The sequence below is a fragment of the Podarcis tiliguerta genome (genome assembly GCF_965153285.1).
Source record: "Podarcis tiliguerta genome assembly, chromosome: 11".
Lineage (NCBI taxonomy): Eukaryota > Metazoa > Chordata > Lepidosauria > Squamata > Lacertidae > Podarcis > Podarcis tiliguerta.
In genome coordinates, this window is record NC_139544.1 from 847,059 (window position 1) to 874,654 (window position 27,596).

At 43.0% G+C, this 27,596-nt stretch overlaps 2 protein-coding genes and 1 long non-coding RNA gene across 19 annotated transcripts in view; 2 read left to right on the plus strand and 1 right to left on the minus strand.

Annotated features, from left to right (window-relative positions):
* The window catches only part of ENTREP1 (endosomal transmembrane epsin interactor 1), a 43,288-nt gene extending 33,496 nt beyond the window's left edge, over nucleotides 1-9,792 (plus strand). For both annotated transcript variants that reach the window (XM_083403447.1, XM_083403448.1), the window contains exons 9-11: nucleotides 5,650-5,799; nucleotides 7,515-7,804; nucleotides 8,971-9,792. In XM_083403447.1, coding sequence (XP_083259573.1) covers nucleotides 5,650-5,799; nucleotides 7,515-7,804; nucleotides 8,971-9,171 — 641 coding nt within the window. In that variant the 3' untranslated portion in view covers nucleotides 9,172-9,792. The remainder of the gene's footprint in view (nucleotides 1-5,649; nucleotides 5,800-7,514; nucleotides 7,805-8,970) is intronic.
* A 1,351-nt stretch (nucleotides 9,793-11,143) lies between these two features.
* Nucleotides 11,144-16,807, plus strand: LOC310659758. The gene is made up of 2 exons (XR_014502970.1): nucleotides 11,144-12,093; nucleotides 12,578-16,807. It is a non-coding gene; the product is annotated as an uncharacterized lncRNA (long non-coding RNA).
* A 2,087-nt stretch (nucleotides 16,808-18,894) lies between these two features.
* Nucleotides 18,895-27,596, minus strand: part of APBA1 (amyloid beta precursor protein binding family A member 1) — an 84,071-nt gene continuing 75,369 nt past the window's right edge. For all 16 annotated transcript variants that reach the window (XM_083403390.1, XM_083403394.1, XM_083403389.1 and 13 more), the window contains 5 exons: nucleotides 27,256-27,435; nucleotides 26,400-26,612; nucleotides 24,781-24,900; nucleotides 23,326-23,466; nucleotides 18,895-19,276 (listed from right to left, as the gene is read on the minus strand). In XM_083403390.1, coding sequence (XP_083259516.1) covers nucleotides 19,205-19,276; nucleotides 23,326-23,466; nucleotides 24,781-24,900; nucleotides 26,400-26,612; nucleotides 27,256-27,435 — 726 coding nt within the window. In that variant the 3' untranslated portion in view covers nucleotides 18,895-19,204. The remainder of the gene's footprint in view (nucleotides 19,277-23,325; nucleotides 23,467-24,780; nucleotides 24,901-26,399; nucleotides 26,613-27,255; nucleotides 27,436-27,596) is intronic.

Below are 27,596 nucleotides of genomic sequence, written 5' to 3' on the forward strand. Positions count from 1 at the left end.
TGATCAGGATGCCCTTGAGTCCATTATCCAAGGCGTTGATAAAGATGTTGAATAAGACCGGGCCCAAGACAGAACCCTGCGGCACCCCACTAGTCACTCTTCTCCAGGATGAAGAGGAACCATTGATGAGCACCCTTTGGGTTCGGTCAGTCAGCCAGTTACAAATCCACTGAGTGGTAGCATAGTCAAGACTGCATTTTACCAACTTCTTTACAAGAATATCATGGGGCACCTTGTCAAATGCCTTGCTGAAATCAAGGTAGGCTACATCCACTGCGTTCCCTTCATGTACCAGGCTTGTAATTCTGTCAAAAAACGAGATCAGGTTAGCCTGACATGACTTATTTTTCAGAAATCCATGCTGACTATTGGTGATCACAGCATTCCTTTCTAGGTGCTCACAGACTGTTTGCTTAATGATCTGCTCCAGAATCTTCCCTGGTATTGATGTCAGACTGACTGGGGGGTAATTATTTGGGTCCTCTCTTTTCCCCTTTTTGAAAATAGGGACAACATTTGCCCTCCTCCAGTCTGCCGGGACTTCGCCTGTTCTCCAGGAATTCTCAAAGATGACTCCCAGTGGTTCTGAGATCACATCTGCCCGTTCTTTTAATACTCTTGGATGCAGTTCATCTGGCCCTGGAGACTTGAATACATCTAGACTAGTCAAGTATTCTTGTACTATCTCCTTACTTATTTCTGGGCTGTGTTTCCTCTGCTGAATCATTTGCTCCAAATTCTTCAGGTCGGGCATTGTTTTCTTTATCGGAGAAGACTGAGGCAAAGAAGGCATTGAGGAGTTCAGCCCTTTCTGTGTCCCCTGTTTGCATTTCACCATCTTCTCCTCTGAGTGACCCCACTGTTTCTTTGTTCTTCCTTTTGCTACGAACATACCCATAAAAGCCTTTTTTGTTGCTTTTAACCTCTCTAGCAAGCCTGAGTTCATTCTGTGCTTTAGCTTTTCTGACTTTGTGTCTACACGTGCTGGCTATTTGTTTGAATTCCTCTTTGGTGGTTTCCCCCCTTTTCCATTTTTTGTGCACATCCTTTTTTAATCTTAACTCAGTTAAAAGTTCTTTAGATAGCCACCCTGGCTTCTTTAGGCACCTTCCATGTTTCCGTCTCATTGGTATTGCCTGAAGTTGTGCTTTTACTATCTCCCTCTTAACAAACTCCCAGCCATCATGAACTCCCTTTCCTTTTAGTATTACTGTCCATGGGATCTCACCCAGCACTTCCCTAAGTTTTATGAAGTCGGCTTTCTTAAAGTCAAGAAATTGTGTCCTAGTATGCTTGGCTGCTCCTTTCCGCCGTATAGTAAACTTCAGAAGAGCATGATCACTTGCGCCTAATGATCCTTCCACTTTTACCCCACTAACCAGGTCATCAACATTGGTTAGGACCAGATCTAAAATGGCTGTTCCTCTTGTTGCTTCTCCCACTTTCTGGACAATGAAGTTGTCTGCAAGGCCAGTGAGGAATCTGTTTGACCTTATGCTCTTGGCTGAGTTTGACATCCAACAAATATCTGGGTAATTGAAGTCCCCCATTACTACTATCTCCCTCCCTTTTGCATGCTTGGCCATCTGTTCCAGGAAGGCATCATCTATGTCCTCCGTTTGGCTTGGGGATCTATAGTAAACTCCCACAATGATGTCACTGTTATTCTTCTCTCCCTTAATTTTCACCCAAATGCTCTCACTTTGGCTTTGAGGTTCTAAATCTTAGATCTCTTCACAGGTATACACATCCCTGACATATAACACCACTCCTCCTCCTTTCTTGTCTGGTCTGTTTCTCTGAAATAGATTGTATCCCTCCATTATTACATTCCAATCGTGGGACTTATCCCACCAGGTTTCAGTGATGCCTATTATGTCATATTTAGTTTGCTGTACCAAGAGCTCAAGCTCATCTTGTTTATTTCCCTTGCTTTGTGCATTAGTGTACAGACATTGAAGTCCATTAATCATTCCCCCGTGTCTCTTATTTAAGGATTTTTTCCTCCCACCACTAGGTCTGCTTGCTGTTTGCTCCATTTGGTCTATGACATTTGGATGATCATCTTCATCAATTGATAGACTCAATAGAAGATTCACCAGATTGTTCAACAGTATAATTTTTTAAAAAATTACAGTGTAGCTTCAGATAAGAGCAAACAAAAAAACAGTATGCAGTTCTACCAAGGTTTGTCTGTGAAAAAAGTTTTAAATAGGTTTTGAATAAATGCATTGGTTTATTTAAACTTTTTTGCAGAAATATTATATTCTATCAGGGAAATGTTGAATTCAGGAACCCTGATAGAATAAAGTTTATGGCTTCAAGCTGACTTATGGTAGATTTCTGTTAATATAATGCTTTTAGAAATGTTGGTGGCAAAGAACGGTATTGGTTGTCTAACTGCAGAGCAGCTGGATGATGCTAACTTTGTGCATCTCTGGCAGAAATCCTGAAACATGGCTTTTTCATGGGAGGAGCCATCACAGTTCCTGTGCTAGCCAACTAGCTCTTGACCCCTGAACAAGACTTTGTCTGCCACTCACCCCATCTTTGCAGTTCTCCTGTTGATTTGTCCTTTGTAGGCAGCAGCTAAAGAGATTAGCAGATGGTTTTAGCAATTCAAGCTGATCTTGAATTGAATTGAGTTGTCTGTGGTTCAGCAAGCTTTTGTCTACACCCAGATGGGCAGGGTAGAAATAAAATTATCATCATCTAACTTATTTTCATTTCACTAGGAACTGGGCCAAGATGATCACACATGTACCCAAAACATTTGTTTCCACAGCTAATTATATCATTTATTTATTTATTTGAATATTTTATTAGTTGAATATAAGAACAACATATAATCAAATACAAGCAATCAAATACAGTTTTCCCCTAACACCCCCCCCCCAAAAAAACAGCCCCAACTACGTCCAGGTAATTACATTAGTAATATAATCAAATAAAAAATTATTTCTACAGTTGCTGGTTTAAAAAATATCATTCCAAATGCTTCCATGTGTCTTAGGTTGTTTAAATGCATGTTCTTTCTTTGATGCATATGTAATAAAGGAGGACCATGTTATGTAAAAGTTATGTAGTTTCTCACATTTTCTTTCACATACCCTTTCTGTTAACTTTTCCATCAAAATTAATTCCCAGACATAAGCATACCAAACTTCATATAGGTTCACGTTTAATGTCCTCCAGTGTCTAGCAGCAGCAAGACGTCCTGCAGTTATAAGATGCACAATTAAGTCTTTGTCTCTAAGATTTTGTGCTTCATCTGCAAATATAGAAAGCAATGCTATTTTGGGATCTAAATTGATCGATTAAGATGTAATTTGTTCCATTTCCTGAAATATTTTTAACCAGAAGTTTTTAATCAATGAGCATTTCCACCACATGTGTATAAATGTTCCTTCATTCCCACAATTTCTACAACATTGCGGAGAAATATTTTTGTCTATTTTGCTCAGCAATGTGGAATGCAAGTACCAGGTGTTTTCTCTTATTCGGGCAGAAATAGCTCGAAAGGGGGCTTTTTGCCACATTCCTTCCCACAATCCATCATCAATCCCTTCTCCCAAGTCTCTTTCCCATCTAGTCTTCAACATGGAGGGCTTTGAGGTTGAAAAAATTACAATCACTTTATAGATTAAAGCAATTAGACCATTACCTCTAGGGTCTCTGGTATATAAAATATTTTCAAATGTAGTTAGTGACTTCGTCCCTTGTTTGCAGATTTCTGTGCTACTTATAAAATGGATGACTTGATGGATTACCATCCAATTGTGGGAAAAGTTTTGAACCATTTCTTGTAGTATTAATCCAGACAAAGGGGTGTTTTCTTTGTAAAAGTCTTTAAGCCAAAACAGGCCCACATTTTGCCATTTTTCAAAGGGGAATTTTCTGTCTCTATTATAGAAAGTAGGGTGAAATGCCAATGGTATTACAGGAGAAAGCTGAGAGGCCATCCTTGGGAACCATTTCTTCCACACTTTTAGATTAAGATAATAAAGAGGGGTTTTCTAGCTCAGTAATTTTTTTTTATTAATTTGCCAAAATAGGACCCCTCTTACTGAATTCTGTTCATTTGGGTTTTTCATATTTAGCCAAGCTATTTGTTGAGATCCTTGAATTACCAGAAAAATGCTATGTAGATGGGCAGCTGCATACATGGTATTAGGTGCTGCCACCTCCTTTGGCTGGTTTATATAATGCTTTATATGGTAACCTTGGCCTTTTATTCTGGTGTATAAATTTTGGAAGCATGTTTTGCCAATTTTGTAATTTTTTGTCTTCTATGGTTATTGGTAAGAATCTGAAGAGGCACCATCATTTTTATAGTGGCGATTTGGCCCAACCATGACAGCGAACCCTTGCTCCAAGTTTTCAATTTTTGTCTAATCTCTCGGATCATTGGACCAAAATTAAGCTTTTCCAAATTTTGAAGGACTCAACCGACTCCAAGTCTTTATTTGGTTTTGGTAGCACTATGATGTGTGTGCTTTTCCAAGTTCCATGTATCAGGCCATGATCCTTTATATCTGTAAATATTTCAGCAAGAATGGGGCCTTATATCATTTTTGTATTACAGTTGAACCTTGGTTTTTGAGCTTCTCAGAAGCCGAACAATTCAGAACCTGAAAGACGAAAATCCAGAAGTAATTGCTTCCGTTTTTGAACGTGCCTCGGAGGTTGAACAGCTTCCGAGGCGTGTTTCTCCACTTTTTCAATGCATTTTGCCAACCGCCCTTTGATCCTCAGTTTTTGAAAGTTTCAGAAGTCAAAGAGTCTTCTGGAACGGATTACATTTGAACACCAAGGTTCCACTGTATTACTGAAGGAATGAACTTGGCCTTTTCTTTTTGTCCACAATGTTTGCTTCTTTGTGTTTGACAGATTTGAGATGGTACTCCTAATTTTTAATTGTTTTTATTTTGTGTTTCTGAATTAACTCCTTTTTCTGTGGACCCAGCTGTTCAACTTGGGTGATGTCAGATTCAGACATCCCAGATTAAGTGAGCCCTTGTGCACAGGACTGAGATGTAGCCCTGTGTTACCTGGCAGGTCATTCAGCCTATAGAAGTCTCCTGTGGTCTACTCAGACCACGTGGAGGGTCCATCCCAAGAAACCTGCAATGGTAGGAGGACGGTGTTGGATGGTGAGGATAGGGAACCAGCTCACCATGATAAGAATATATCTAGTAGGGCTTTGGAAGCCTTTTGTTCTGTAGATGTGAACGTTGTCACCTTTGGTACCAGCTGCTTCATGAAATGACTGAATAATGCCCTAACATTTCTAAGATGTTTTGCTTAAACTTTGGTTCCTTGAGTAATGTGAACATAATTTTGCCAGATGTGACACACACACACAGTAAAAATGTTTTTGGATGTTGCTCTAGAATGCCCTGTTGGTGCTACCTGTGACAAGGAGTATTTTTTCTCTTTTACAAATAACTTAGTGTGAGTAAAACATAGTTTTTTAAAAATAATAATTGCTTGGGAGCCAATATTTGATTTAGAAATAGTCATAGAAATCTGTTTGAAATAAATATTAATACATGTCCCGAGGATCTTTTTTTCTACACACTTCATTACATGCAAGCGTATTCTAACTGATTTTCTTTTCCCTTCTGAGTTGTTACTTTGTTTTTGCAGTAGGTGGTGATGAACGTAATTCCATAACTAGAGAGACCACCTTGCATCCAGATGCCAGTTTAGTCCCTGCAGGATCCTCCAAGACAGTCCTCAAGCCTCTCAGGATACGATCAAAAAGTGATCCTGTGCTGCATGGATTTCCACCAAGAGGTGACTGGGGTTTTCCCCTAAGGAAATTTACTATAGCTTTCAGTTGTGGACCCACTCACTTTTATTTTCAGCCAGTGGACGGGAGTGAAGACCTAGACTCTGACCCTGTTTTTGCCCAATTGGGCAGTTCAAATTTTGGTGTTAGCAGGTTATCCTGCCATCCACAGTGGCAAAGGAGGTCCCAGTTGCCAGTCATGACAAATAGGCTTTTTGTCCCCCTGGTGGAAGAGGGGAAGCCGTGCTAGGCCCCAACTGCTGCCCACCCAAGAGCCAGGTAAGCAGCCATTTCAGGCTGCAAAATAAAAGAGGTCTGCAGTGGTACCTTAGCTTACATATGCTTCAGGTTACACACTCCTCTAACCCAGAAATAGTGCTTCAGGTTAAGAACTTTGCTTCTGGATGAGAACAGAAATCGTGCTCCGGCAGCGTGGCAGCAGCAGGAGGCCCCATTAGCTAAAGTGGTGCTTCAGGTCAAGAACAGTTTCAGGTTAAGAACGGACCTCCGGAATGAATTAAGTACTTAACCCAAGTTACCACTGTATTTGCATTTAAGACTTTTTGATCTGTAATTGGACTGATGCCTTGGAGGAGCAAGTTAACTAATGTAAAAATTGTGTGTCTGTCTGTCTGTCTGTCTGTCTGTCTGTCTTGTTAGTGTGTATTCCTTAGTAGTTTCTTAATCCTAGCAACAATTTTGTAAAATACATCTTCAGGGATGTCATTTTGCATACTACTACAAATAGTAGATGATGTGTTAGGCCTGTATTTGCACTTTACCATTCAGATACTGCAGTTTTCTGTGTCTGACACTGCTGTTTGCTAAATTTGTTTAGTCCAAAAATGGGGGTCATCTTATACATAGATGGTGAATGCACAGGGCTTGGGTCCTGGTGAAGGTGCCCAGGTTCTGGTTCTCGAAATATGGCAACCCTAACTTGGGCCAACTGCTGGAAGAAGAAAAAAAGCTCAGGAACTTAAGGCAACTTCCCTCAAAAAACAACTTGGGGTGACCTCCCCCCAAAAAGCTCAAAGTTGTTCTGTTTTATGTTTAAAATACTGATTTCTTAATTTTGGGTTCAAAAAAATAGGGGTCGCCTTATAGTAGTACTATCACAAACAGTTTCACCATCTTATTTTCTGGTTATGAGTTGCCGGTCTAGTGGCAGAGTTAAAGCCCATCCAATGAATTTTTGGCAAATACAGGATTTGAACTGAAGTCTTTTGGGGCCAAAGCCAGATCAAGTTTCTGGAACAGAGCTAGAAAATACTAATAACTTCTTAAGCATCTGTTCCAGTCTGTTGTATGCCTATTCTATACAATACTAATATTTAGAATTATTTGAAGCCACCATTAAATTTCACGCCAACTAAGTTTTCTGCATCTAGTAAGCAGTTAAGACTGCTATTATGCAATCAAAGGCAATATTGTGCAAGTTGCAAGTAGTATGGTTGAGTGTGGATGACCATAGTAAGTCATAATAAAAACATATACTTCTCTGAAATATATATATCCTTAATACTGATTGACTCTACACTTTTGTAAGACCTATGATTATCAGGTTCCCTTTTTTATATCTAAAGACAGCTGATCTGCCTTATTCTTTTGGGAGGTAGGAGGGTTTGGCAAACATCACATGCTCTGCTGTGCACAATTCGAAGTGCTGGATGCAAGCCTACGTATATGCTACCCAGAAGCATTTCCTTTTTCTTTTCAGGTCCAGTGCTGAGTTGTGAAGCTGCTACCCAAACAGAATTAAAACCAGAAGTAGCTACTGTCACTTTGCGAAAAAGTCTGAGAGCAAAGGCCTTGCGCTCACGGCCTCGGTCTTTGATAGACTACAAATCCTACATGGATACCAAACTGCTCGTGGCAAGGTTTCTAGAGCAGTCATCCTGCACCATGACCCCTGACATACATGAACTAGTGGAAGACATAAAATGTGTTTTAAAATCAGATGAGGAGCACATGGAGGAAGCCATCCACAGTGCCAGCTTCCTTGAGCAGGTAATTGATTATTGCAGCTGAACTCCTGTGTTCCTTCACTGCAATGGACATATCTGGCTTTCAGGATGCAGATTCATTTTGTAGCTGCAGTTTTGGAAGTCTTGCTGGCCTGTGTCAACTTGGTTTTTGAAAGGAAAAATAATAGTTCAGTCAGAATCAAACAGTTTAGGATTCTTTTTATGCTAGGTACTGAATGTGGTGATGGAAAAATCTAGTCACAATTCTCTTCACATTTCTCCAAGCCTGGAGCTAGTGATAATAAGTGGTGAATCTGTGTCAATATTTTTTATTTATTAACTTTTCACTTCTGAATTTATAAAATTTATAAAATTCATCCCTATGGCAGAGTGAAACAGCAAGAAGGATAAACATATGCTAACTTCATGTGGAGGTAGTGATCATGTTAATGCAGGAAAAAAACTCATTGTATACTGATGTAGTACTACTGACAAGTATGGAATAATATTTTACTCACTTGGAAAATAACCAAAAGGACTATGATACTTGTGAATGAAGCCTCCAAACTCATTTAGCAAAACATAAAAATATGGACCAGCCCCTTCGATTATCTGCAGCCCTTTAAAGTCTGGAGCTGGGAGGCGGATAAGTCTTGGATACACAAATAACACCACAAACAGGGGAAGAAGAGTATGTGCTGGGGAAATGGATCGTCTCTTAATATATCTGCTTTGGTTTGCTAGGTTACTATCAAATACGAGATTATTTCCTGCTTGTCCAATTCCATACTGAACTAGGAAAGGAGTGGAAGTGGCTCAAGTTTTGAAACCAGCCTGTTTGCCATGGGCCTCTTGTTGCTTTTATCCTAAAAAAAAATATTCTTTTTAAAAAGCAAAGTGGATGCAACTCATTTGTCTGGATTACTGAATAGTTTTGCTATCGTTAGGAGTAAGTGCTATAGACCCATCAATAAAAGACTAAATTAGAGTCTTTTTAGGTAGCATTCCAAATAAATAAAGTTATGTACAGGCTCAAATTCACATGTGACTTGACTCTTTTTCAACATACTGAATGGCCCATTTTAGTGTTTTAAGATTATTGGGATTTTCATAATGAGAAGTAACTGTTTTCCTCCCTTGATATAAAAATGTGAATGAAAGGTGTTATAAGGTAAACAAAACTGTACTTTCCCCCCCTTTTTTGTGAAGGTAATGATCCCTGAGTGTTCATCTGCATCAAAGGCATATACGCTGCCTTTTAGAAGGCACCCGGGACTCCTGCACTTGGAGAGCTGTGGGGATGTGAGCACTTTTACTACAGCAGAAACTCGGCGGCTGGAGAGAACACAGAGGTCAGAGCCTGAACGGCCACATAGTCTCATTGGAGTTGTACGCGAAACAGTGCTCTGAAGCTATGAGTACTTTTATCAGATGCAATGAACAGACCAGAAAACCACTCTGTGAAAAAACAAGTTAATCTGTATTTCATACTTATTGCTGCTTTTGGAAACAATACTTGAGGACACTGTTGGAAGAGGTTACTTCTAGGAAAACCTCAGAATGTTCCAATTTGAAGCTGTCTTTAAATCAAGTATATTCAGGTGCAATTTGTATATATGAGAAGCACTTTTATTGGGTGTTGGGAAGAAATAAGAGCATGTGTTCAAAGATGTTTGGAAGCAACTGATTCATTCTACTTAAACTTCTGTAGAAGGGCTTTATGCCTCCAGTAGCTGTGGTTTCACCTGCGATCTGCAGTGAATTGCTTGTGTTTTGTCTCCAAGGAAATATGTGATAGAGTTAGCCATTGGAATTGATGTCAAACTAAAAGTGTTCTCTCTCCTCCACCCTTCTCTGGAGATCAATTGGTGCTATACACTCATTAGCAGATGAATCACACCCTCAATCACAACTATTCAGCTGGATAAATATTTAATGGAAAACACCAATGTTGTCCACATGTACTGTGTTAAGAGTAAAAACAAAATTAATATAAAGAGTTTACAGTGGGCCTCTCAGCCATTGAATGAACCTGGCTTTAATTTTTTGAACATGCTACCTGAAAGTGTTAAGGAGATAAGGAGAGCCCTCAGAAGAGCGTACATTGCTGTCCCATTCAGGAAAAAGGCCAAGGTGAAAGTACAAGCCACTCTAGCAAGGAAGGACTGCACCTCTGAGTGTTTTCACTACCCTTGGTTGAACAATATACTGTATTTTTCGCTCTATAGGACACACTTTTTCCCCTCCAAAAATGAAGGGGGAAAGTGTGTGGAGCAAATGCAGGTTTTTGCTGAAGCCTGGAGAGCGAGAGGGGTTGGTGCGCACCGACCCCTCTCGCGTTCCAGGCTTCAGGAAGCTATCTGCAGGCTTGCAGACCGCTGCCTGCAGCCCAAAGCCCGGGGAGCATGGCCCTGTGCACACCGGGCTTCAGGCAGCTCTCCACAAGCCTGCGGAGCCCGGTGGGAGTTCCCACCTGGTTCCACAGGCTTGCAGACAGCTGCCTGCAGCCCAAAGCCCGGGGAGCATGGCCCTGTGCACACCGGGCTTCAGGCAGCTCTCCACAAGCCTGCGGAGCCCGGTGGGAGTTCCTGCCGGGCTGCCAAGGCTTGCGGATAGCAGCCTGCTGTCCCCGAAGCCAAAACAGCGAGGCGGGGCGCTGCACAGCCCTCCGTCTCGCTGTTCCAGCTTCGGGATGGCTGCGCAAAGCCTCCGCAGGGTGGCGGGGTGAAGGCACCCTGCCGCCCTGTGGAGGCTACAAAGGATGTCCCCGAAGCCTCACGCCTTTGGAGTGCAGCTGCGCTCCAAAGGCTTCAGGGATATTTGAGGCTGGTGGTGGGGGAAAGCAGCGCTTCCCCCCACTGCCAGCCTCACAAGCTCGGGGGCAGTGGCAAGGTCTGCTCTTGAACGCACCTTGAACGCACCTTGTTTTTGAGGGGGAGAATAAGCCCCCCCCATTTCCCCCCTCCTATGGTTCGGTGCATCCTATGGTCCGGTGCGTCCAATAGAGCGAAAAATACGGTATGCAGAGTTTAAAGAACATATTCAATTAATGTTATTAGGCATAAAAACCAACTCTATTTACTCATACACGACGTCACTGAAGGATAGTAATGGGTTCTTCAAGGATCATTGAGGAACCACAGCCTTGTAAGCAGGTCTTGCATCAGTGTCAGTAGTAGAACCAAACAGCACTTGTAGCTCCCTTCCTTTGATTGTTTGGAAAGTGAATGTGAATGCAGGAGAGCTGGCAATGCATTGAGAATTACTGCTATTGCTAGGTCTTGGAGTGGGGTTCTGTTTGGAAAATGGAGCTCCTGGAGAAGTCATCAGCTTCCAAGGTTTTTCTCACTTCTCATGGGTGTCCAGTAGACTAAGACTGGGTTCCTATAATCTAGTTAAGAGATAGCAGCAGTGCTTCCCTTGCGCCCAGTACTAGAATACTGTTATTGCTGGCTCTTATATCCCTGCTAAATAATGCACATTTCCCTCCAAACTAATAAAAAATAAAAGTGAAAGGATGGTAGGTGAAAAAGTTCCATGACAAAAAGAAAACAGTGGACAAGCATTTGCCCTGCCCCATGAGAGAGCCAGGACCTCGGCTACAGCTCTAGAACATGCCCAAAAATGGTTCTATGGAAACATAAAATCAGTGTGGGATTGCACATAAACATAAATTCAGATGATGTAGCTAAGTGTGCAACAAGCTCAAATCTTAAACATAAGTATACATTTAGTATCGTAATTCCAGCAGTCATGGCAGATGTTCTCCTGGAGACAGTTTGGTTATCCTGGGGGATTTTAACATCCATGCCAACACAACCTTACAAGGGGCTGCTCGGGACTTCGTGGAAAGCATGGCCTCCATGGGGCTGTCCCATGGACATGGGCCCAACTCATACTCGCGGACATGTCTTAGACCTAGTGTTGGATGTGGATGTGGGTGATCTGACACTTAGTAAAAGCGAAACTAAAGAAGTGCCATGCTCAGATCACTTCCTAGTGCAACTGGACTTCTCTGCGACCCTTCTCCTCTGCAGGGAGGTAGGACCAATTCAGATCATCTGCCCCCCTGCCACTTAATGGATCCAAATGGTTTCCAGAGAGTGGTATCCCATGTTGATGGCCTTTCAACTGGTTCCCTGGTGGCCCGCTTGAATGTGGAGTTAACCAGGGCCATTGACTGTCTGGCTCTGAAGTGCCCTCTCCAATTGCATGGAGCCCAGACAGCCCCGTGGTTTTCCCCGGAGCTGAGGGCAATGAAACAATCACTGTGACAGCTAGAGTGCCAGTGGTGGAAAACTCATTCCGAATTGGACCGGACACAGGATAGAGGTCAACGTTGAGCCTACCAAGTGACTATAGCTACGTTTGCTTCCGGGGCTCATGGTGTTTCCTAATGCTAGACCTAGGTTAACAAACCTAGTGAGCTTTTTCACTGAGAAGGCATTTCATTTGTCTCTCCCTGGTCCAGCTCTCTAGTGCCATGGTCAGATCACTTCCTGGTGCAACTGGACTTCTCTGCGACCCTTCCCCTCTGCAGGGAGGTGGACCAATTTGCAAGGTCTGCCCCCCGCCACTTAATGGATACCCAAAAGGTTTCCAGAGAGTGGTAGTGGATGCTTTATCCCATGTTGATAGCCTTTCAGCTGAATCCCTGGTGGCCTGCTGGAATGTGGAGTTAACCAGGACTATCGACTGTCTGGCTCTGAAGTGTCCGCTCCGATTGCATGGAGTCAAGACAGCCCATGGTTTTCCCTGGAGCTGAGGGCGATGAAACAATTGCTGAGATGGCTAGAGCGCCATCTCATGGATAGAGGTCAACGTCGAGCCTACCAAGTGACTATAGCAACGGCGAAGAAGACCTTCACTGCCTCTATTGCATCTGCAGAAAACAGCAGCAGAAGACTCAGGTGGTTCGCAATTTAAAGGAACCATTGGGCCCCGGTACGGGTCACATGATCTCCTGCAATTATTTTGCAAAGTTTTTTGCAGATAAAGTCGTTCAGATGCAGAAAGACTCCACTGTGGGAGCAGGGCCGGGGCGGGAGAGTGCTAGAGTCCTTTCTAGTCTGGTTGTGTGGAATCAATTTCAACCTGTTACCTCTGAGAATGTGGATAGGCTTCTTGGACGAGTGAAACCAACCACCTGTCTCCTTGATCCTTGCCCATCCTGGCTCATAAAAGTGAGCCGGGAAGGACTGGGCTCCGCACAGTGATGAATGCTTCCCTCCGTGAGGGAGCTTTCCCAGACCCACTGAAAGAGGCGGTTATTAAACTGCTTCTAAAAAAACATATTTAGACCAGGCCAATATGGCCAACTATCCCCCAGTCTCAAATCTTCCATTCTAGGGCAAGGTGATTGAGCGGGTGGTTGCTGAACAACTTCAAGCATGCTTGGAGGATGTGGACCATTTAGATCCCTGCCAGTCAGGATTCAGACCTCATCATGGGACTGAAACTGCCTTGGTCACGCTGGTCAATGATCTTCGGCAGGCTAGAGACAAAGGTGAGAGCAGTTTCCTAGTTCTGCTGGATCTCTCAGCGGCATTTGAAACCATTGACCATAACATCCTTCTGGACTGCCTAGAGGGGCTGGGAGCTGAAGGCACTGTTAATACAGTGGTTCCGCTCCTTCTTCCTGGGCCATATCCAGAAAGTGTTGTTGGGGGATGAGTGTTCAGACCCCTGGGCTCTCACTTGTGGGGTGCCTCTGGGTTCCGTCCTCTCCTCCATGCTTTTCAACATCTACATGAAGCCGCTGAGAGAGATAATCGGGGGGGGGGGGGGTTGGGCTGGGTCAGTATGCGGATGCTACCCAGCTCTACCTCTCTTTCAAATCAACCAGTGAAGGTCCTGTGTGAGTGCATGTAGGCGGTTGGAGGATGGATGGCGGCTAACAGATTGAGGTTGAATCCTGACAAGACAGGAGGCGGGCTGGTGTGGAGGACTCCCTGGTCCTGAATGGGGTAACTGTGCCCCTGAAGTATCAGGAGCGCAGCCTGGGAATCATTTTGGACTCTCAGCTGTCCATGGAGGCTCAGGTCAATTCTGTATCCAGGGCGGCTGTCTACCAGCTCCATCTGGTATGCAGGCTGAGACCCTACCTGCCCGCAGGCAGTCTTGCCAGAGTGGTGCATGCTCTAGTTATCTCTTGCTTGGACTACTGCAATGCGCTCTATGTGGGGCTACCTTTGAAGGTGACCCAGAAACTACAACTAATCCAGAATGCTACAGCTAGACTGGTGACTGGGAGCGGCCACCGAGACCACATTACACTGGTCTTGAAAGACCTACATTGGCTCCCAGTACGTTCCTGAGCACAATTCAAAGTGTTGGTGCTAACCTTGAAAGCCCAGTATACCTGAAGGAGCGTCTCCACCCCCCATCATTCAGCCCAGACACTGAGGTGCAGCGCCGAGGGTTTTCTGGTGGTTCCTTCACTGCAAGAAGTGAATTTACAGGGAACCAGACAGAGGGCCTTATCGGTAATGGTGCCTGCCCTGTGGAACGCCCTCCCACCAGATGTCAAACAAAAAAACCACCAAACTTTTAGAAGACATCTGAAGGCAGCTCTTGTTTAGTGAAGCTTTTAATATCTGAAGGAATATTGTATTTTAATCTTTTGTTGGAAGCCTCCAAGAGTGCCTGGGGAAACCCAGCCAGATGGGCAGGGTAGAAATAAAAAATTTCTTAATCTTATGTAAAGCACTCCTTTTAAGTTGTTTGTGAGACATAACTATTTCAACTATTTCAAAGTACAATTACACTCATCTCTTTAGATGTTAAAAGTAAATTATGCTTCATAATGTTCTTCCTCTGTGCATATTTGTAAGGGCAAAGCAAGTTAATCTAGTGATTTTCACCAATATTCTTTTATGTCAAAAAAATGGAGGGCTGAATCATTAATTGCAGCTTCTTGTAAAAGTGGGAGTTGTTATGACCATGGAGAGTTCTCTGCCCAACATGGATACAAATATTTATGGAGTCCTGGAAGGTTGTGGAAATGGAAATCCATTAATAACAAGGTAGTTCAGTCAGAATAAACCTTCCTAGTTCAGCATTAATGAAGTTTTGGCTATAACCTAATGCCTTTTTTGGTTTGTTTCATTTTTTATTGTTGCAAATCTTACAGACATTAGCACTCTGTTAAGTAAAGGAATGTAGCACACATGAATACATCACAACAAAACAGAGGCAAAAAAATTAAAAATAAAGTAAAAAAATAACCACCCCACCCCACCCACAAGCTGCATTACAGAGGAAGGGGCCAGAAACCTGTGAGAAGAGTCTGAGAAATTACATTCAGTAAATGTGCAGTACCAACATTCCAGGTTCACATTTATATGTAGAGAGAGAGAGAGAGAGAGAGAGAGAGCTCATCAAGTTTAGTGTTTACAAGAACAATATTGTTACAAATACAATACTATACTTCTCCTGACGCATTTCAATGATTTCTATTCACCCTCTTTACAGAACAGTAGTATAAATTTCATATTCTTCAGTACTGTGCTCAGTCCCTATGTATATATATACACACACACACAAACACGCTTGCCATCTTCAGACACAGATTTCTTTTTATTCCCAGAAGTACAAAGACCTCCCCTCCCTCTCCCCAAAAGCTTGTACTTGAAAAATCCCAAAACATATTGCAAATTATAATGCAATTCAGACACACACATAGAAAAATGGTAAATCAAGAGGCAATTTCATCTGTTTTGTAAACATGGAAGAATTAATAAAGTACACAAGTAGGCAACTATCATTCTTGCTGAGTTTAGCAAACTTGAAGTATAAAATAAATTCTTCCTTTGATCCCAATACAGTACGTAATGCTTACTAGAATTTCTTAACAAGCTGTTAAAACATCAATTTTAACATAACCTTTCAGTCCATATGGTTCTTTAACATTGAGAGGTCTAGAGCTGGAAATCAGGTCACAAGTCAGATTCCCTATGTACAAGCAGCACAACACTGCAACCGTTCTGAGAAATGTCCACATGAACCAGGTTGTATGTGAACACAGTTGACAATGTTTTTTGTAATTGTGACAGCACTTTCCCAAACTTCTGCAGTTCTAAGCAGCAGCAGCGGTTTGTCTCCATGTCTGGCTCCCCCTTCCACTGCACCTGTGAGGCCCTGTCTGTGTGCAATAGCCGTGTGTGTGTGAAAGCAATGTGAAACTTATGATGGAGCAATAAAGGCCAAGCCCAAAGAGGTTTAGGACATTGATAATTTTACTCTCATGTAATAATTTGAAAGACATTGAGTTAAGGACATGGTTAAGTTTCCACCAGTAATGGTCTGATTTTATATATATATATATATATATCCATTCCAGTCCCATTTATATCCTAGTATCTTGGATGTTTAATAACAGCTGTGAAAAGATGCCTCTTGGCTAAACCTGAAAAAGAAATAGATCTATTCTGTGAGTCAACATGGTTAAGTGGTTGGGCTTTCAAGACCAGCTTTTCATTCAGGGATTTTCTGGAAAAGCTGTTCTGTATATAGAGAAACAAGATTTTTCCTGATTGGGTGTCGATAAGATGAATAATGGCTTAGGACAGGCATAGGCAAACTCAGCCCTCCAGATGTTTTGAGACTACAATTCCCATCATCCTTGACAACTGGTCCTGTTAGCTAGGGATGATGGGAGTTGTAGTCCCAAAACATCTGGAGGGCGACTTTGCGTATGCCTGGCTTAGGAGGAAGAAAGTGTGTTTCCTTGTGGGAAGCGGGAAGAAAGGGCTATAGGTTAGTTGGAGTTGGTAGAAAAAAATGGTGAACAACACTATGTATAATTTAATTTTTTATGTTCTCTACATTTGCTACTTTTGCATTTAGTTAAGGAACTTAGGGGTTGTGTGCTGTTGTGTAAAGTCCATTCAAAACATCTTACTGAATCTAGGTAGCCTCAGACTAAGTACAAACTATGGCTCTTAATCTGGAATACCAGCATTACTATCTTTAGAGATCCCATGGCTTAGAATCCCTTTAATTTAATAAAAGAGTTGTGCAGTGTTGTTACTCTGAAGATATTCAATTCCTATATTTCTTTGCATCATTATTTGGCCTAGTCAAAAGGATACTGATAGTTCTCTTTTCTACTGCAACTCCCTATTTCAGAAGTGAAAATGCAATCCTTGCACACTTCCCATTGACCCGGTAGAAAAGCTGTAATGACATACACAAAATCCACATTTTTAAAGGCCATTTTTGAGACACAGTGCGGCTTTTTCTCCCTCTCCAACTTTTTGTTCATTTACACCTCACTCCCCCTGCATCACAGCTAAATAACTTCAATAGGCTGTAAATCCTACAGCTGAAAATAATTCTTCTGGTTTTGCTTTGGAAAAAATGTGGCCAATTTTTTTGGAAAAAGACTTTGCTTACATACATTTGCTAATGGTTTCTTATCTAGCATGCTGTCCAGGTCCACACCACTTTGTGGTGGTGCAATAAAGCAACAGCATCTGACGCCGGCCAACACATGCAGCCCAATATGCAGAAGTGCTGCCCCCCCCCCCCAAAGCAGAGTTGCCTCTTGGCTTCCGTGGGCTGAGGGGTTAGCCAAGGGAAGAAGATATTGTTGCTAGACTTGTCCAGGTTGAAATATTCCGCTCTCTCTCTTATTATCTCCTATAAGACTACTACAGAGTGAGTCTTTTAAAAGAGGCCCCGGGGAAAATGTGTACTCTGTATCCACAGGGCCTCTTTTAAAGGACTCACCCTGTATATGGGCAATATTATGCAACTGTACATGAACAATTCGTTTGTGAATAAGAAAGGGAATTAGCATTCCATTCCTTAGCCTCCCTAACAACTTGTGTGTATCGCAGGGCTTGGTTGTGGCTCAAGCATCTGTTACACAACCAGCTCCTTTCCTTCCTAGAACTTCCATGGCTGTAGTGGGAAGTAGGATCCACATGTAACACCCATGCAGGGCACTGAATCCCATCAGAATCTGCAACATGTGTGCATATCCATGCAACATGCAAACACCCCCAACCCCTTCCCCTGATACGTCAGTGTTGTCCTGGGCAGTAAATTGGGCTGCCACTTTATCAGTAGTATTCCAGATTTCCTACCCCCTACACACAGTATTAGGTTCCAGAAATGCAGCTCTCTTTCCTCCAAAGAATACTGGAACCCCTTGAAGAGCAACACATGTATTGTGAATGACACAATCTTTTGTGGGCTCTGCCCCAAAAAGGATCATGCCATAATAAATTTTTAAGTGTTTAAGGTGCCACAGGAGCATATTACAGTCTATGGACTCCTTTGATTTTAAATATTATGACCAAAGCCTTTTGGAATGCTCTTTCATTGCACGAGCATCTACAGTAAGTGAGCATACCCTTTTAGTATCCCAGGCATGGGATTAACTTTACATATATTTATATATATATTTATATATATATATTACAAAATAAATTAAGTTTATACCTTCCACTATTTTGCTATGGTCCAAAATTAATGAGAAATTTTCTTTAAAAAAAAAATAAATACAAACTTTTGGACCAAAGATATGTTAGAAGTAAACTGGCTCAAAACAAAACCATTTGGAACTGCATGTAGACTTGCTGAAATACATAAATATCAAGCATACAGTTTTAAAACGTGACAGCCTATCAGCCCACAGACACATTCATACATACACAAATGGAAAAAAAGTTAGAAAGTTAAGATCTGACAGCAGTATTGTCCACACACCCCACACTGTTCCTGGTGGACCACTCAATCTTGGAAAGTACAGAACAGAAAAGCCATTGCAAGAAAAATCATGCTGCACATGACAAATAGGAGACTTTGGGGAGTGTGTGAGGTGGTGGAGAAAGACCTTGCAGCAGCATCTCTAGACAATGTACATTTTATTCCCAGAGGATTTCCAGCATGGGATGAGCAGAACCCAGCAGCAGCCCCCTCCTCATAGACAGCTGTTGAGCTACATTAGGAAAGCAGAGTTCACCTGAAAGACAAGGTGTCATCCCATTTCCTTTTTCAAACACATCACAACTTTTTCTTTAGGGCAAAATTGTCAGCTTGTTGCTAACATACACCTAACAGCAGCTATGTAGGATAAAACAAATCTGCATCCTTTCTGTCACTCAAGGAAGAGAATTTTACCTATTTGGTAAAAAGAGCTTTCTAACTTTATTTTCTATCCTAACAGCCAGAGAGGCATAAAATGATGTAGCTGGAACAAGTGTGTGTGCGTGCGTGCGTGCGTGAACAAGAAATTCTTGGTTAGTTTTCTGTTTTGTGAAGAATTACATAAAACTAGTAGTAAAAAGGTGCAACCCAAAATGTCATCTTGTACACAGAATGAAAAAAGGTGAGAAACAAGAGTGAGACATGTTGCTGCAGAAATAAAAATGCAGCACAAGAAAACTCCACTAATGAGGAAAAGTGTCTCCCCTGCACACTGGGTGCGACAACTTTAGATGTAAACTGGTTGTTCCTGTGCGGTCAAGAGTCTGTACATGGCAGCTGGCATGGTCTTCATATGAATCTGGACAAAGGAAAGAAAGACTGGCATCAGTTTCATATATGCGTTTTCCAAACATTCACAGTTAGCCTTCTGAAAATTGAAGGGCTCCTTCCATCTGCGCAAGGGATTGAGACCTAGCAGAGGTTCCCACTGGAGGTGGAAGAATGGGATTTTAGCTTAGCTGAACTCCTTCCCTTGGCAGCTTGCCAGCTTCACACACTGTTGTGGAGGGTTTCCCATGCCTCTAGAACAGATTTGTGGGGTTTGCAGGGAGAAGGAAAAGTAAGCAAGGAAAATCCTGTGAATGGAGTTCTGCTTATGGAAATACTTCTTGCAACCCTTTGTGTTCAGGAATGAGGGAGATGTTCAACAAAAGGGGAAAGGAAAGAAAGAGTGTATCCTAAATTAAGGTACAGTACTTGAGTTTCTACATTTTTGCAAAGACTGCAACACCATATAAAAGGATGTCACATAGAGGAGGGAGAAAGGTTGTTTTCTGCTGCTCCAGAGAAGCGCACACGGAGCAATGGATCCAAACTACACGAAAGAAGATTCCACCTCAACATTAGGAAGAACTTCCTGACAGTAAGAGCTGTTCGACAGTGGAATTTGCTGCCAAGGAGTGTGGTGGAGTCTCCTTCTTTGGAGGTCTTTAAGCAGAGGCTTGACAACCATATGTCAGGAGTGCTCTGATGGTGTTTCCTGCTTGGCAGGGGGTTGGACTCGATGACCCTTGTGGTCTCTTCCAACTCTATGATTCTATGACCATCCATGTCGTCTAAGTTAGAAGTCCCACCGAACTCAGTGGGACTTACTGAGTTCAGGTAAATATAGACATCATCAGAAGATGCAAACATTAACCAAATGGGAACAAGTGTGCTACAGTTATCTTCAGTCTTTTCAGACCCTGGACACATCTCTAAGCATGTTTATTAATTTATTTTATAATAATCATTTATTTTTTTCCTCCTCACTTGCATCATCTGTATTTCTTCATCTCCTTCCATCTTTAATACATCAACAAAAAGAAAACACTATGGTAGCATGGGGACTAGTTCAAGCAATTTTAAATTGGGATATTATCAAATTGTGGGGTGCGACCTACCTCCACAGCTGTAGTGAATAATAAAATAAAATAATAGTAATAGTAGTAATAATAATAATAATAATAATAATAATAATAATAATAATAATAATAAATTTCTACCCTGCCCATCTGGTTGTGTTTCGCCATCCACTATGGGTGGCTTCCAACAAAAGATTTAAAAAAGATAAACAACAAACATGAAAAACTTCCCTAAACAGGGCTGCCTTCAGATGTCTTCAAAAAGTCAGCTAGTTGTTTATTTCCTTGAGATCTGGTGGGAGGGCGTTCCACAGGGCGGGCGCCACCACCAAGAAGGCCCTCTGCCTGGTTCCCTGTAACCTCACTTCTCATAGTGAGGGAAACACCAGAAGGAAATGTACTGGGAGCCAATGTAGGTCTTTCAAGACCAGTGTAATGTGGTCTCGACAGCCTTTCCCAGTCACCAGTCTAGCTGCCACATTCTGGGTTAGATGTAGTTTCCGGGTCACCTTCAAAGGTAGCCCCATGTAGAGAGCACTGCAGTAGTCCAAGCGGGAGATAAATAGAGCATGCACCACTCTGGCAAGACAGACTGCAGGCCGGTAGGCTCTCAGCCTGCATACCAGATGGGGCTGGTAGACAGCTGCCCTGGACACAGAATTGACCTGCGCCTCCATGGACAGCTGGGAGTCCAAAATGACTCCCAGGCTGTGCACCTGGTCCTTCAGGGGCACAGTTACCCCATTCAGAACCAGGGTGTCCTCCACACCAGCCCACCTCTGTCCCCAAAATAGTACTTCTCTTGTCAGGATTCAACCTCAATCTGTTAGCCGTGATCCATCCTCAACCGCCTCCAGATACTCAAACAGGACCTTCACCACCTTCACTGGTTCTTATTTAAAAGAGAGGTTGAGCTGGGTATCAAACCCCCTGATCTCCACCAGCGGCTGTATATAGTTGTTAAAAGGCATGAGGCAAGAGGACGGAACTCTGAGGCTTGTGGTGTCACAAGTGAGAGCCCAGGGGTCTGAACACTCATCCCCCAACACCACTTTCTGGACATGACCCAGGAGGAAGGAGTGGAACCACTGTATAACAGTCCCCCCAGCTACCAGCCCCTCTAGATGGTCCAGAAGGATGTCATGGTCGATGGTATCTAAGGCCGCTGAGAGATCCAGCAGAACTAGGAAACAGCTTTCACCTTTGTCCCTTGCCCGCCAGAGATCATTGACCAGTGCAACCAAAGCAGTTTCAGTCCCATGATGAGGCCTAAATCCCAACTGGAAGGGATCCAAATGGTCCACATCCCCCAAGCATGCTTGGAGTTCAGCAACCACCCACTCTATCACCTTGCCCAAGAATGGAAGATTTGAGACTGGGCAATAGCTGGCCATATTGTCTGGGTCTAAAGATGTTTTTTTAAGAAGCTGTTTAATGACCGCCTCTTTCAGCGCGTCTGGGAAGGCTCCCTCGCAGAGAGAAGCATTCACCACCCTGCGAAGCCCATTAACTAGACCAGGTTTCCGCAACCTCAGCCCTCTAGATTGTTTTGGCCTACAATTCCCAACATCCCTAGCTAGCAGGACCAGTGGTCAGGGATGATGGGAATTGTAGTCTCAAAACATCTGTAGGGCCGAGGTTGAGGAAGCCAGGCCTAGACCTTCCCGGCTCGCTTTTATGAGGCCAGGATGGGCAAGGATCAAGGAGGCAGGTGGTAGGTTTCACTTGTCCAAACAGCCTGTCCACATCCTGGGAGGTAACAGATTGGAAATGATCCCACGCAACTTGACTAGACAGGACTCTAGTACTCTCCCACCCTGGCCCAGCTCTCACGGTGGAGTCTACCTCTTTCCAAATCTGAGTGACTTTATATGCAAAAAAACTTTGCAAAATTGTTACCAGGCCCCGATGGCAAAGGTGGTTCCGTTAAATTGCGAACCACCTTAAAGAGTCCCCTGCTACTATTTTCTGCAGATGCAATAGAGGTGGTGAAGAAAGTCCTCTTTGCTATCGCTATTGCCACTTGGTAGGCTCGATGTTGAGCTCTAACCTGTGTCCAGTCTGATTCAAAATGGGTTTTCTGCCACCGGCGCTCTAGCCGTCTCAGCGATTGTTTCATTACCCTCAGCTCCAGGGAAAACCATGGGCTGTCTTGGCTCCATGCAATCGGAGCGGACACTTCAGAGCCAGACAGTCGATAGTCCTGGTTAACTCCACATTCCAGCAGGCCACCAGGGATTCAGCTGAAAGGCTATCAACATGGGATAAAGCATCCCCTACCACTCTTTGGAAACCTTTTGGGTATCCATTAAGTGGCGGGGGGCAGACCTTGCAAATTGGTCCACCTCCCTGCAGAGGGGAAGGGTCGCAGAGAAGTCCAGTTGCACCAGGAAGTGATCTGACCATGGCACTAGAGAGCTGGACCAGGGAGAGCCAAATGAAATGCCTTCTCAGTGAAAAAGCTCACTAGGTTTGTTAACCTGGGTCTAGCATAAGGAAGCACCATGAGCCCCGGAAGCAAACGCCTTGCCTGCTGGGCCCCTGCTGCCACTTGCCCCTTCTTCACTGGCTGGAAGGGACCAGAGCAGGTACTCAATGCCTGACACCTGTAGGGTAAGAAGGAGGGCCACTTGGCTCTGACTGGAGTGCAGAAGGCCCTTGGCTTCCATTCAGCTGATGGCGGCATCATGTGTTCCTGTGAGGTAAGCCAGAATGGTGGAGGATCTTGAGGGAAGGAAACCAAGGGCTCACCTGAGCCCTGAGCCCAGTGCCTTACCCCTTAGCCCAGCATATCTAATCAATTTGATGTGAGGATAAGCCCCAAGTTGCTGGAAGGAAAAAAGAAAACATACAGAGGTAAATGTTTGTACAACTAGATCCATGGTCATTCAATGTACTTCCTGAGAAAGCCACACACAGCAGGAAGGGCTGACGTGCCCACACCTGTGATCTCCTTTGGTGCCAAAATGGCCTGGGTGGGGGAGTGAAAATTGCCAGCTCCTACCTCACCAACAGCATTTGAAAGAATGTGAACAATCTTTTCATGAGGTGTTGCTACAACACTTTGCCCATTTATTTCAATGATTCGGTGACCCACTCGTACGCCTCCTCGCTCTGCAATGCCTCCTCGCATAAGGCTACAGATCTGGAAAGAGAAGATGCAAAAGAATGACAGCACACCATGTGAGGCCCTGGAACCATGAAAAGGCAGGAGCTGCCATTAGACCAACGTTGAATTCACACATCAGACATTAAAAACTTCCCTAAACAGGGCTGCCTTTATGATCATGGTGTCTCCCCTGCCAGATAAGTATAAAACAGGGCTGCCTTTAGATGTCTTCTAAAAGTCAGGTATTTGTTTATTTCCTTGACATCTGATGGGAGGGCGTTCTACAGGACGGGCTCTTTGCCTGGTTCCTAATAGAGTGGTACCTCAGGTTAAGTACTTAATTCGTTCTGGAGGTCCGTTCTTAATCTGAAACTGTTCTTAACCTGAAGCACCACTTTAGCTAATGGGGCCTCCTGCTGCCGCCGCGCCGCCAGAGCATGATTTCTGTTCTCATCCTGAAGCAAAGTTCTTAACCTGAAGCACTATTTCTGGGTTAGCAGAGTCTGTAACCTGAAGCGTATGTAACCTGAGGTACCACTGCACTATTCAGTATTAGGGATGATATTTACAGAATCACTAGCAGCTTCAGTGTTATCCTGGCACCCTGAACTTACTCCTCACTAACTACAGCCACACCCTCACACGTCAACAGATTTCAGCTGCCATGCTTCTGGCTTTACCAATTAAACATGGGAATATTTCTACCACATATCCCGCTGCTGGAAAAGCAACAATGTGCACTCTGCAATCCCCTTCAGTTACACTACCCCAATCCACAAGCAATATTATTAACATCTCAATTTCCATTATTTAATTACTAGATATTATTCCTTCAATCAATGATAATAATTATATTTTTTTATTTATTTATACCCCACCCATCTGGACGGGTTTCCCCAGGCACCCGGTAGCTTATAGAATATATAAAATATAATAAAGCATCAAACATTAAAAGCTTCCTTAAACAGGACTGCCTTCAGATGTCTTCTAAAAGTCTGGTAGTTGTTTTTCTCTTTGACATCTGACGGGAGGGCGTTGAACAGGGCGGGCACCACTACCAAGAAGGCCCTCTGCCTGGTTCCCTGTAACTTGGCTTCTCGGAGCAAGGGAACCGCCAGAAGAACCTTGGAGCTGGACCTCGGTGTCCGGGCAGAACGATGGGGGTAGAAACGCTCCTTCATTCATTTGCTTAACTATCAGGTCCTTAATGTTTATGCACATAATAATGCTTTGGCTAAAATTCAATACACTTGTATATTAAGTGCTTTTGAAATCAACTTCCTTTTTTATTAAAGAAAATATCAATAGAGCTAGGTTTATAAACAGTTAAGAATGTCAAATGCTACTTACAATGCCATTCTGAACACTGAAGCCAAGTTGATATCTGAGGTCTGGTCTTCTGATAAGGACAGTAGTTACTGGAGGGCATCTGACTATATTCAGCTTAACTCTAGCCTGGTTTTTCAACCCCTTGAAAACAATATGGCAAATAAAATTTAAAATTAATCTTAATTTGTGCTGGAACATTACACTTTAGTTCTTGATGTGCACTATGGTACCATTTGCTCCATCATCACAATTTAAGAACATGCACAGCAGAAATACAAGCTCATGTTACAGAACTTGAATGATAACTAATGCAAAGAGTAGTCAGACAATAAAGTGTAGCTACACAACTTCATCCAAGAAAAGTTCCTGCAGTGGAAAGGGATTCAGCCACACAGGAGTGGCTCCCACAGCACTTCGGAAAAATTGGAATTTACTTTAAGCCACTTCATTTCATAGAATTGTAGAGCTGGAAGGGACTCCAAGAGTCATCTAGCCCACCCTCTGCAGTCTAGGAATCTCAGCTGAAACACCCAGGACAGATGGCCATCCAATCTCTGCTTGTTAATCAAGCAAAGATACATGCACATAGATGTGGGAAGACAAGAAAGAAAATAAAACTACAACTCTGACAGTAGGAAAAGGCTATTCAGCAGCCATCTGGTGTGCAAAGACACACAAGGTTGCAAGAGATTTTCATTCTGTTTTATAGCTTCCACATTTGGGGTGGTTGGTTGGCTTTATTTATACATGGAAAAGCACCAGACAATCCAGACCCAAACATCGGCTGTGTTGCATATGCCCACCCCTTCGCCTTCCCAGTCAGAAAATGTCCCAAGGTTCTGTCCTTCCACAAAGAATCAGGAAAGGCCAGCTGAGCTTCTAGCAAGTTCCCCATGGCACATTATGCTTTTGTTTTTAAAAAAGTCTGAGAGTTCATATATTTCATTTTGATGACAGCTATCCTATAAGCCGTAAGTTGGTACTGGGTGGTGTGAGAAAAATGATTGACATGTATGGACTGGAAAGCAGATTTGATTAACATGTAAAATACCTGGGCCATGGTACCCCTGAACAGGTAATGGCGATCCCAAATGCAGAAGGTATTTTCCATCTGGATGGAAACTAACAGCTAATGTCTATGCATTAATTGGTCACAACACCCATTTGCACACAGGCTCCTCTGGCTTTTGTTTTTAAAAAAGTCTGAGAGTTCATATATTTCATTTTGATGACAGCTATCCTATAAGCCGTAAGTTGGTACTGGGTGGTGTGAGAAAAATGATTGACATGTATGGACTGGAAAGCAGATTTGATTAACATGTAAAATACCTGGGCCATGGTACCCCTGAACAGGTAATGGCGATCCCAAATGCAGAAGGTATTTTCCATCTGGATGGAAACTAACAGCTAATGTCTATGCATTAATTGGTCACAACACCCATTTGCACACAGGCTCCTCTGGGTCATCCTTTCATGCTCTAGAATGTCATCATCTCAACAGCTTGCTTTCATGGTGCAAGGCTTTCCACGTGTGACCACACCAAAGCATCATCCCACTTTAACCTGCCAAGGAGCCAACAGCCTTCTTCCCTGCTACACCCAGTCAGGAGCCCTTTCGAGACTAAGTCTATTTTCTGTACCTTTATGATACTCTGACAGGTAGAGAGTGGTAGGCCAACCAAACTGGTCCCGTTGATGGACATAATTTGGTCCCCTATGTTCAGCTTCCCCGATTTCTCAGCTGGTCCTCCATGCATCATATTTGCAATGATAACAGTAGGCAAGATGGATCCCCATCCGGACTCTACAATTACTACACCCAGAATTTCTCCCTTCTGCTTCTCAATGAAAACCTGGATTAGGAGAACAAAAAACGAGAACAACCTGAAACCTTTCTCCTCTATGAAACCTACAGAATAAATGAAACTGCCTTCAAGCGCACACACTTCTCTCTTGCAACTAAATCAGTGAAGGCATCTGGAGGATTTACATCAAGAAAAATATGTATAACATTATTATCTGTGCAACAGTGGAGTGGAATAAAGCAAAGGAACTCAGCAGGATTATTTTTATGGGTTTAAATGACTACGAATTACATCTTCATAAAGTTATTATTCTACAAAGTTTAGCACTGTATCTCTCAAGCCAGTTTCAGACATAGTGTTTTTGAAACGAGCTCTTGCAACCCCATGTTACAACTACGTAAGTGAAAATTCTGAATGCATGAGGAGGCCAAATATTTGAAAGCTGTTCCTTTAAAAAAAAAATACATGGCAGATGGTAATCAATTCAATCTTGATAAATTTAGCACTATCCTAAAAATATAGAAAAGTGGGGTGTGAGAGGAGGAAAGACTGGCTGCTAATATCCCACGAGTGGAGAAGCAGGGACAGAAGTCATTCTTGAGGAACTCCAATGGCTGTATAATTGTTACTAGAATTGGGCTGCTCAGGGGGTTATCAGCTCAATGGCTTTGTTACTAGAATGGGTACATACATCTTTGCAATTTTCAGACTTAGAGAAGTGGATCAGGTCATCATTGTACATGTCTTGGGTGTTGAGCAGGTCACTGTATTCCTTCTGGCTCAGGTCTTCTGGATTTATCCCATTGGCCCTCAAGAATTCCTGGTAGGCCACACTAAATGCCTGACCTATGGACTGTGCAATTAGCTGTGCCTGTAGCAGTTGCCAAAGGGGAGGGGGAATGAAACAGGAACCAAATCAGACATACCAAATTAGTTCACAAAATCAAGTGGAAGCTGGAAAAGCTTTAAAAATGATGCAACTACAGAACACACATCAAAATGATTCTTTTTTATTAGTGGTTGCTGAATCAT